The sequence below is a fragment of the Morus notabilis genome, unplaced genomic scaffold (genome assembly GCF_000414095.1).
Source record: "Morus notabilis unplaced genomic scaffold, ASM41409v2 Scaffold124, whole genome shotgun sequence".
NCBI classification, from domain to species: Eukaryota; Viridiplantae; Streptophyta; class Magnoliopsida; order Rosales; family Moraceae; genus Morus; species Morus notabilis.
The window spans coordinates 7,617-17,683 of record NW_010361697.1 but is presented as its reverse complement, the minus strand read 5'-3'; the positions used below and the strand labels follow the sequence as shown (position 1 = coordinate 17,683).

General features: G+C 36.0%; 3 protein-coding genes across 4 annotated transcripts; 1 reads left to right on the top strand and 2 right to left on the bottom strand.

The window, feature by feature from the left end:
- The first annotated feature begins 814 nt into the window (after positions 1-814).
- On the top strand, positions 815-2,385 carry LOC21405368 (thioredoxin-like 3-3). 2 transcript variants are annotated; one of them, XM_024167220.1, is made up of 3 exons: positions 815-1,189; positions 1,297-1,322; positions 1,996-2,385. In XM_024167220.1, exons 1-3 carry the CDS (start codon positions 1,025-1,027, stop codon positions 2,213-2,215), a joined length of 411 nt encoding a protein of 136 aa, XP_024022988.1. In that variant the 5' UTR covers positions 815-1,024; the 3' UTR covers positions 2,216-2,385. The 2 variants fall into 2 exon arrangements, with proteins under 2 accessions (XP_024022988.1, XP_010098791.1); XM_010100489.2 differs by having other exon boundaries at positions 815-1,192; positions 1,996-2,368.
- Positions 2,386-2,464: 79 nt separating this feature from the next.
- On the bottom strand, positions 2,465-4,394 carry LOC21405367 (S-adenosylmethionine synthase 3). Its single transcript, XM_010100488.2, has 2 exons — positions 4,314-4,394; positions 2,465-3,922 (listed from the first exon to the last, which is right to left on the bottom strand). Exon 2 carries the CDS (start codon positions 3,912-3,914, stop codon positions 2,742-2,744), a length of 1,173 nt encoding a protein of 390 aa, XP_010098790.1. The 5' UTR covers positions 3,915-3,922; positions 4,314-4,394; the 3' UTR covers positions 2,465-2,741.
- Positions 4,395-7,435: 3,041 nt separating this feature from the next.
- LOC21405366 lies at positions 7,436-9,313 on the bottom strand. Its single transcript, XM_010100487.2, has 6 exons — positions 8,914-9,313; positions 8,520-8,617; positions 8,364-8,435; positions 8,159-8,283; positions 7,794-7,866; positions 7,436-7,680 (listed from the first exon to the last, which is right to left on the bottom strand). Exons 1-6 carry the CDS (start codon positions 9,224-9,226, stop codon positions 7,576-7,578), a joined length of 786 nt encoding a protein of 261 aa, XP_010098789.1. The 5' UTR covers positions 9,227-9,313; the 3' UTR covers positions 7,436-7,575.
- Positions 9,314-10,067: the final 754 nt, after the last annotated feature.

The window sequence follows — 10,067 nt, the reverse complement described above, 5'->3', positions numbered from 1 at the left end:
GGGGGTGGGGGTGGAGGAATCTGGGCAGTGGGATGAACGCCAGGGTGGGGGGTTGGTGGAGTTTCTTTGATCTGGGATTTTGGAGCAAGATCTGAGAAATATGGATGAGTTTTTTATTTTTTATTTTATCTTTTTAATACATTTTATTAAATTAATTATGAGGCAAAATAAATAGAGTAACTGTAAGGACTTTTTATATCTTAAAAATCAATCTTAAAATATTGAAAAAAAGTTTTTTCAAATGTTATTATTTTAATATTATTAAAAATATAAGATATTAAGATAATTATAGAAATTTACGATTATATTAGAGATGCATACTTACTGTTTAAATTTCATTTCTGCTATCCATTTTGTTGAAAGGTGCCCTTTTAAGTATATTTTTAGGTTGCTAAAGGAAAAAAAAAAAAAAAAAAAAACCTTTTCTTAGGAAAAGAAAAATGACTTTGGTAAACAAACCTAAATCAATGATGATTTAGCAAAATTTACCCCAAACCAATAATGATTCAATAAATGATTTATCAAAATCAGTTTCTTTAAATAGGGTCATCCACGGGTAACATGTTAGAATGATTTTTCAACAAAATAAAATTAATAAAATGATCTTTTTTTATTTTTTATGAAGAAAGATATTTACTCAGTGAAATGAAATTATTTTACAAATAAAAATTTTTAAGAAGTTATTTTACTAATAAAATTTTTTAAAAAGTTATTTTTACAAAGCGTCGTCATCCACTCCAACTTCCCTTACTATATATATATATTAATATCAATTCATAATACGACATGTCGTATTTATACAATCGCACTGTCGTCCGTTATTGTCTGATATTCAAAAGTATCTGTCTTTTACGTCTTACACGCCATGTCAAAATCTATCAAGACAAGAAAAGTGAATCTATCCATCCATAATCTACGCCTCAACAATTCTCAAAATCCATTGTCCAAAAAGAATCAAATATAAAATATCGTAATTCATAAAACATCTCTTGGGGGAAAAAAAGAAAATTAAAAACCCGGAAAAATGGAAGCCATTGGTGTGTCAAGTGAGAGCCAAGTGAAGAAGGCCAAGACGGGATTGGAAGGAACAGGTTTGGATCTTCCACCCAATCGCCATGGAAACTTGAAGAGTGCTTCCTCTGACCAAAACTTCAAAGAAATTCTCATGGAAATCAAGACTTCCAAAACTCCTGTAACCTTTCATATTAACATTAAGACTTTTTTCCTTTTTTCTTCTTTATTTTATGGGCTTTAGTGAAGAAAGTAGTTTACTTTTAAGTTGTTATTATTTTGCAGGCAGTGATCAACTATGGAGCATCTTGGTATTTCTCTATCCTTTCAAATACTTGTTTAATTGATATCTAAGTTAATATATTCAAGTTTTCGTACAGCTGAGAGTTAAACCCAGAAGGGTTTGATACATAATTTATGTTAAAGTGTGTATTGTGTGGTATAAAGATTATGAACACAAGGTGTTTGATGCAATGTCTATGTGAACTATGGTCAATCATGCACATGGTCTCGGAACCTTGACTTCAATTCCACTTTGGTCCCTGAGTTTAATAACATCCTAAACTTAGCATCGATTTTTCAATTTGCTTCAGCTTTAGCCCTCGTTCGTTGATTGTTAAAAAAAGGATGGACTATGCACGTGATGCGGATAGAAACTAACAGTTTGCTAACGGCACACGGAATATGCACGTGAGGCTGACAGAAGATAACAGTTTGCTAAGGGAACATTGATCCATATTCTGTCCTTTTTTTGAACGTCTAACTTGAAACCGAAACAAACTAATAAATCGAGGTTAAGTTTGAAATGTTTTAAACTCAGGGACAAAAGTGGTATTGAGGTATTCGGGAACTATTTGTGAGGTTAATCCTTACTGATATTAAAACTACTATTAGTATTCTTATAATGATACGTTAGTTTCTGGACTTGGATTTTAGACTATTGGTAAGGTTGATAGTTTCATTTGTTTTAAATGGTGGTTTCAGGTGCCGCGTTTGCAGCCAGATCCTCCCTTCATTTTGTAGGCTAAGTAATGATTTTCCAAAGCTTTCATTCATCTACGCCGATATCGACGAATGCCCCGAAACTACCCTGCATATTCGGTATACACCTACCTTTCAATTTTACAGAGATGGTGAGAGGGTGGATGAGATGTTTGGTGCTGGAGAAGAGCGGCTTCATGATCGGTTGTGGCTGCACTCTTAAGGATAGTGTGTATTGTTGTATGATATGTTTGCAGTATAGTGATCTATACAAGTGACTTTCTTGTTATGACTTCCTCTTTCCTTTGTATTTGAATGGTGTAATTAGTGACATGGCAATTGCAAAATTGACAAGCCCTTTTCTACATGATAAATATTATGCTCACTTGAACATCAGAGAGCATGTAATAAGTATATACTCAAATAGTTCACATTCTAGATTTCTGGATAGCTTCCTTTTCTTCTTAAACAATCATTTACAAAATAGATGGGGGTAAAAGAAATAAAATCAAGAAATTAAAAAGCGAGAAAAGCCTCCAACAAAATGATACAACAGACCTAAACTCAAAAGCACACGTCTCCTTTTGTAAGGCTTCTCACTTGGTTACTTTTTTAGCCTTGAAAAATAGACCTCAATAGAGAACATATGTGTGCATTGAAGCTTGTTTATTCTTCTCTCTCAATCAAAATCATGACTACGATTATTATCACTTGCATTTTGAATATATAAAACACACTTGAATTTTAATTTAAGCCTTGGGCTTGAGGATCTTTACAGTCTCCCAAGTGAAATCCGGGTCATCACGGCCGAAATGTCCATAAGCAGCAGTCTTTTGGAACCTGAAGTTGCCTCCTCTCTTCAAGTCAAGATTAATGGACATCATCCCAGGCCTAAAGTCAAAATTCTCCTTGATAAGAGCCAATATCTCCGTGTCCGGAATCTTCCCTGTCTTGTAGGTGTCGACATAAACCGATAGTGGCTCCGGCACACCAATTGCATAAGAAACTTGCACAATGCAGCGGCGGGCAAGGCCAGAAGCCACCACACTCTTTGCAGCCTGCCTGACAATGTAAGCACCACTTCTGTCCACTTTTGTTGGGTCCTTCCCTGAGAAGGCACCTCCACCATGAGCCCCCCAACCGCCATAGGTATCAATGATGATCTTCCGCCCGGTGAGCCCCGCGTCCCCATGTGGCCCACCGATGACAAATCGCCCTGAAGGGTTGAGATGGAAGATGGTTTTGTCATCAAGATACTTGGCCGGGATCACAGGCTTAATGACATGCTCTTTCAAGTCCCTAGCAATCTCCTCATTGCTGACACTCTCATCATGCTGTGTTGAGATTAGCACCGTGTGGACTCGGAGAGGGATCATCGCGCCATTTTCATTCCTGTACTCGACCGTCACTTGGGTCTTCCCATCTGGCCTCAACCAAGGACATGTCTTGTTCTTTCGCACCTCGGTGAGCCTGGCACCGAGCTTTGTGGCCAAGACATGAGTGAGAGGCATGAGCTCGGGTGTCTCATCCGTGGCATAGCCAAACATGTGGCCTTGATCGCCAGCGCCAATCTCCTCGGGCTTCTTCGTGAGGTGACCGTGAACGCCCTGAGCAATGTCGGGGCTTTGCTGCTCAATGTTGACAAGGACCTTGCAGTTATCTGCGTCAAGGCCAACATCAGGAGAGGTAAAGCCAATCCCTCTGCAAGTGTCTCTAACAATCTTCTCATAATCAACTTCGGCCTTTGTGGTGATCTCCCCAAAGACCATGACCATGCTGGTTTTGGTGCATGTCTCGCAGGCCACTTTGCTCTCCGGGTCTTGCTCGAGGCAGGCGTCGAGAATGGCATCGGAGACTTGGTCGCATAGCTTGTCGGGATGTCCCTCGTTCACAGATTCTGAGGTGAAGAGAAAGGTGTCCATTTTCTAGCCTGCAAATTGGATACAAGGTTTAGTCCTTTCAACAGGCCTATTTTGAACAAAATTTGGTACTTTTGTTTTTGGAAGCAAAAGCTTGGTACTTTTAAGAAAGAAATGTAGAAATGTTAGATCTAAATGTGCACACATAAGACTTCAAGATCCGGGTCACATCACAATGGTTGAATAGGATCCAAAAACATGATATTAGAGTGTATATATATTAATAAACGCTCATAGATCTGCTCATAAGAGAAAAATTGCCTGGTTATATTGGTTGTCACATTGAGAATGGAAAATGTATACATACACAAATTTACATGACATACATTTATGCACACACACACACACATATATATATATACATGTATTATATATACATGAGATCTAAAGAAGAGGAAAAACCTGTGTAAGGTGAGAATTGGGGAAAGAGAAACAACAAAAATCCCAAGAAGATGAGGTGAGCGAGGAAGGGGATAGATATAGTGATATAACAATATATATTCATATTGTGTGTGTGTGTGTGTATATAGAGGAAAGGATGTGGGGTGGTGGACAAAGCAGACGTTTGACTCGCTCTATGTGCTGTTGTATGGCTGGTTCCCCTTTCTCATTGGCTGAGATTGATTCTGTGTCGGTGAGGGGTCCCACGAAATGTAATTTAGTGGGGTCCACCAAAGGGGAGAGGTGGTCGATGTTTCCTTGACCAATCCTACTATTTCTCAATAGATCTTGCCAACTAAGGATTTGGGTGGTGAACTAACGTGCAAAACGGACTCAAATTTGTTGTTTCAATTTTTGATGTCTTAATTAATATTTAACCAATCATAATTAAACATATAAAAAAATTAATTTTTAAATGACGTGTTACAATTTAATTGATTAAACATCATTTTACACTATGAAATTAGACAGATAATTTGAATCCATAATGAAGAGGTTAGGAAAGTTATGAAATTTTTTATAATAGATTTACATGAACACCATATTTGGTTGTTTTTCTTTTTTAAGAACAATACAACTATCCATCTCTTTATTAAAGACGACATCTGTAACCATGTATCCAGAGTTCACAAACACACATTATCAATAGATATTTACTACCAAAATTTTGCCTTGATCTATCTTTTAAGAGGTGAATGGAGAAGAAGATAATTATCTGTCAATGATCCCTATCTTGGTACATTATTCATGTCAATTTGGACGTTAGAAGAAATTTATAGGGAATTAATTATTAGTTTTGCAGTTGAAGGTAAATGCAATAATATGATTGTCAATCCATTTGTGCGGATTACATCTTGAGTTAGAGTTTATCAGTTTAGATAAACGTTTTCAGCATTATATTTGGGCATAAACAAACTTTGATTCCATAATAAATAAATAAATAAACTTTTGCAGATCATGCACTTAGAATAGTGCAAATGGAACATAACTGTTCAACTTTGTAACCATAACATTTATCTTTAATATATATATATCAAATATATGTGTCCCAAATCGCTTAGAAATGGAAACATTCTCCTCAAACTAGTGTATAAAGGTGGAGATTTATTTTCAAAACTATGTTAGCTCGGCCAGTTACTCAGGAATCCCGAGTATTCCATTTCCTGATGTTAACAATGTATAGCGGTCAAATAGGATCATTTTCTTCTCAAAACCTTTTACTTTTTTTTATCATGAAGAAGATTTGGTTTAGCACGTTCTATTTGATACGGTTAGGAGAAGAGTCCAACTCGGTATTCTTAAAAAAAAAATAGAGAAATTCAGAACCAAGTGAAAATGATACGGATCAACTCTTTCTTCTTGCGCCAAAGATCTTACCATTTCTGAAGGAACTGGAGTGTGCATCAACATAAATATGGCAGTAAGAAGAGGTAATACAAAAGTGTGTAAACTATAAAAACGAGTCAAAGTGGATTGTCTCACACTAGCACTTCCGCGTAATAACTCTATCAAGGGTGATCCTATTACAGGAATCACTTTTGATACACATGTTACAATTTTTACTGTCCAATAACCAATTTAGTCACAAAATAAAGAATAACTCTATCAAGGGTGATCCTATTACAAGAATCACTTCTGATACAATAACCCAAGTCAATTCGCGAGATTTTTTAAAGCTAAGAGTATTGTATTCCATTTATTTGATTGTTTTATGGACATTAATGACCACCAAAATAGAGAAATAGACTATAGAAATTGAACAGCCAAAATTTAACAGGAGAGTGGGAAAAACAGGACATGTTTGGTAAATAGAAAAAGGCGGTTTTTTTTCTTTTCTACTTGGACATTTGTCTATTTGTCTTTTTTCTGTTACCGCCCTTTCACCAAATTGTTTAGCTCCTTTGTCTTTTGTGTCCATCGTTTTGGATTTCAAAACCATTCTCTCCACCGTTTTTGGAATTGCATGAAAACTCTTTTGATTCTCAAATGATTCAAAATCAATAATTAGAATATTTACTGCATATTTCTCCAAAAAATTCAATGATTAATTAAAGAAAATAAAAAAGAGAGCAATGTATATATCTATATATATAAATAAAAATAACACGGATTACAATTACTAAGATTCTACTTCTATTCTAACACAGTCGTTTCTTGCTCTTAAGTTTCTTATTCTTTTTTGTCCATTTTTTCTGTTCTAGAACCGTCACTATAGACAGCGATATGATTTTATAAACTAACATTGTTTAATGAGAAAAATACATTTTTCTTTAGAGAAAAATGCTTGTATGACCAAACAAAATCCTGACCCCTCAAAATAGCCAAATCTATTCATGTGGTGAGGTGAGCCACAACCAAGTGTGCAGGGGCACGTGCACTCTTATAATTTTGAAATATGATACTTAAAAAGTTGTTATAAACTCTAATTAGTTTTTCTCACGATAATGGAGAATTTCCCATGACAAACTAATTAGTTTTCTTTTTTTTTTGTAAGTTTATTATTTTCAAATGTAAAACTATAATTCGTTTATTGAAAATTACTTTAAAAAATTTATTGTTTCAAGCCAAGATTAGAAATGCGATATATGTATATATACACACCTAAATAACAAATAATAACTCGGTTAGGAATGAAATCTACTTACACCTATTGATTATGCACAAGAAAAACAAAATTTATACCTTTAAATCTAAAGTAAGAAGCAAAGTAATCACATACTATTATTTTAACTTCTTTATCATAATAATATTTTAACCATTGTTTTTTTTAAAAAGCTTGTTCTAAGACACGTGCCCTAAGTACCTAATTTTTAAACTAAAATCATACCAAATAATTGCAAAATGTCAATTTTGTTTGAATACTCATTTTCTTTCCTTCTGCTATACCAAACAAGATAAATGGAAACTAATTCCTTTTTCTCATCCACATTTTCTCTACCATTTACATTTCCTAACTTCACTCCTACCAAACAGAGCAATATCAGTGTTTTTTATTTCTTGAGTTTCTGTAATCCATAATTTTTATTTTTCAATTAAGAATCAAAAGTGACCGGTATGTGTCATCATAAAAAAAAGTAATGACATGTTGCATATCATACACGTTTATTATGCTTATAATAACCGAAAGTAAAAAAAAAAATGTAAAACTTACAAAAGATTAGGTTAAATGGACCCTTTATATAGAACCTTTATATAGAAGTAAAAGGAATGAGCAAGATCATAGTTAGTAGCTTATGCCAAGTTGGAGGCCAAGAGCCGCGTGAACAAGAAATAGAGTCATGATTCCACTACCCAAGATACCATGAAGATTTCGTAATCCTGGATTTCCCTGCATATAATTTAGAGTGAACTAAGATTTAAAAAAAAAAATTCCTAAGAAAAAGCGAAATTGAATCTCACGAGACAAAATAAAGCATACAAAAATTAGGGACAGAAAGTAACCTCAAACAATGTAGGAAGAATGGTTTGAATGGTCAAGAGAGCGAGGCCAATAAAGCCCGTAACGGCATGTGGGCTGCAAATCAACAACCAAACAAATAAAACTGTGGTCTTAATTGGAAAACACTTAGAACCTATTCGTTTCTTGGTTTTGCGTTGAGAACTTGAGTTCAAAAATGCATTTATGCGAGAGAAAATAATTAGTAAAATTGTTGAATTTAAATTTTTGTGAGAGAAAACATTATAGTAAAAAATTTGAGTTGCGATTCAAATTGTGAAACGAACTCAAATTATGAGAGATGTTTTAGCATTTAATTTAATTTTTTTTTTAAGAGAAGCTATTCTTTGGAAAATGTACTTTTGAATACCTCTCGAAGATGGGCTTGTCAGAAGTGAGAAGAGAAGTTATTCCACCAGTTGCTCCAAGAGCAAAGAAGAAAAACATCCCACCTAAAAGCTTTGGGTGCAAGTCTTTGGCTTTGGCTCTCTCTTTCTGAAATAATCAAAAGTATATCATGAAATTCACTTCTCTAAACATAATTTAAATTAAACTGTTTGAAGTGGAACTCTTACCAAATCGTCAGAGAAACGTATCCGAAATCCCAAATAGGTTCCATAGCCACCCATGGCAAAGAGCACCACAGCCTTTTTTGAAGGACCAAAATGATAGAAAAGTTACATTACACCGTATGATAGAAGTATGGATAGTTATAATAAAGTGAGTTATACCATATTTCCAGGATGGCCCCAGTGCACAAGCCAATCAGGAAGATTCCATGACTTGACAAGCTCAACAAAAGGCCCAAATAAAGATCTTACAGCCCCAGCTGTCATCCAAAATTTTTTTGTGCTTGTCATGAGTGTCAAAATCCTATGATAGTCCGAAGTAAACATCAAGAAAACTACCCAAAAGGCAACTAACATAACTACCAAAATTTTTTTATCGAAACCCAAAAGGGTATGAATAAGACACGATTCTGAACCATTCGATATGTATGATAATTTAATGAAACTTGATGAAGATGATATGACATTCAGAAATATGCACTGATGAGGTTTTTTTGTCGTTGCCACGGAATAAAATCTAAAGAGTTGCAAATAAAAATAATAATAATAATAATACCTCCAGGTAGAGCAGCCACAAGCATCAGAGGCAGAGGACTAAATGAGTACAAAAGGGTCTCACTGGATTCTTCCTTGTCTTCTTCTTCTTCTTCATCAACCATGTCAATAGCTTGGGAAAATGTGTCTTTTACAAAAACACTAGAAAGCAGAGGTCGTCTTCTCCTTGATGTTGGCATTGCAGGCACCAACTTAAAGCGAGACTTGCCATGGTAATTAGACAAAGCTGGGATATTGGGAAGTTCGGTCGAATACTTTACCAAAGGAAAACGACTTCTCAGATTAAGACTAGCAGAAGCAGTCACCGTGGCCATTATTTTTATGCACACGAAAATATTAAAGAGAGAAAAGATGAGAGAGAGAGAGAGAGAGGACTGAGGAAGGACAGAACAGAGAGTTGAAGAAGAAGAAGGAGAGAGAGAGAGAGAGAGAGAGAGGACAGAACAGAGAGTTGAAGAAGAAGAAGAAGAAGAAGAAGAAGAAGAAGATAGAGAGTTGTGGGAAAGGTGAGGAAAGAGACACGCCTCTTTGTACTAAACGCAGATACTAGAAATATAACATAGTAATCAATGTAGCCGTTCCTTTATCACGTGATCACCGGATAGTGGGCCCCGTTACGACACCAAAAGATGTCGCCGTTCCCGTGGCGGTTGTAGAGCGCGAACAGAGATTAGATCTATCGGTTGATGGACGCCGTTACACACCAAAAGTTTTAAGCGTTCCTTTGGCCATTGCAGATTGTGAAGAGAGCTTCGATCTAACGGCTAATGGGACCCGTTACGACACAAAAAATTGTTACGGTTTCGTGGCGGTTGTCGAGGGCAAAGAGAGCTTTGATCTGACGGATTGTGGGCCTCGTTACGACACCAAAAGTTTTCACCGTTCCCGTGCCATTCATCGATCGCGATGAGAGCTTCGATCTAACGGTTGATGGGCCCCGTTACGACACCAAAAGTTTCGCCGTTCCCGTGGCAGTTGTACATCACGAAGAGTGCGTCGATCAAACCGCTGATGGGCCCCATTTCAACACCAAAAGTTGTCTTCGTTCCTGTGGCAGTTGTAGGGCGCGAAGAGAGCTTCGATCTAACACCCGATGGGCCCCATTAGGACACCAAAAGTTTTTGCCGAAAACGTGGCAGCTGCAGATCGCGAAGA

What these genes read in the sequence shown, in the direction of transcription:
- LOC21405367 (XM_010100488.2), bottom strand. Translation starts at nt 3,914, where the DNA reads ATGGACACCTTTCTCTTCACCTCAGAATCTGTGAACGAGGGACATCCC.
- LOC21405368 (XM_010100489.2), top strand. Translation starts at nt 1,025, where the DNA reads ATGGAAGCCATTGGTGTGTCAAGTGAGAGCCAAGTGAAGAAGGCCAAG. An exon ending in TCAAGACTTCCAAAACTCCT is followed by an intron (nt 1,193 to 1,296) that starts GTAACCTTTCAT and finishes ATTATTTTGCAG; the next exon opens with GCAGTGATCAACTATGGAGC. An exon ending in ATCAACTATGGAGCATCTTG is followed by an intron (nt 1,323 to 1,995) that starts GTATTTCTCTAT and finishes TGGTGGTTTCAG; the next exon opens with GTGCCGCGTTTGCAGCCAGA.
- LOC21405366 (XM_010100487.2), bottom strand. Translation starts at nt 9,226, where the DNA reads ATGGCCACGGTGACTGCTTCTGCTAGTCTTAATCTGAGAAGTCGTTTT. An exon ending in GGGGCCATCCTGGAAATATG is followed by an intron (nt 8,436 to 8,519) that starts GTATAACTCACT and finishes CCTTCAAAAAAG; the next exon opens with GCTGTGGTGCTCTTTGCCAT. An exon ending in TACGTTTCTCTGACGATTTG is followed by an intron (nt 8,284 to 8,363) that starts GTAAGAGTTCCA and finishes TGATTATTTCAG; the next exon opens with AAAGAGAGAGCCAAAGCCAA.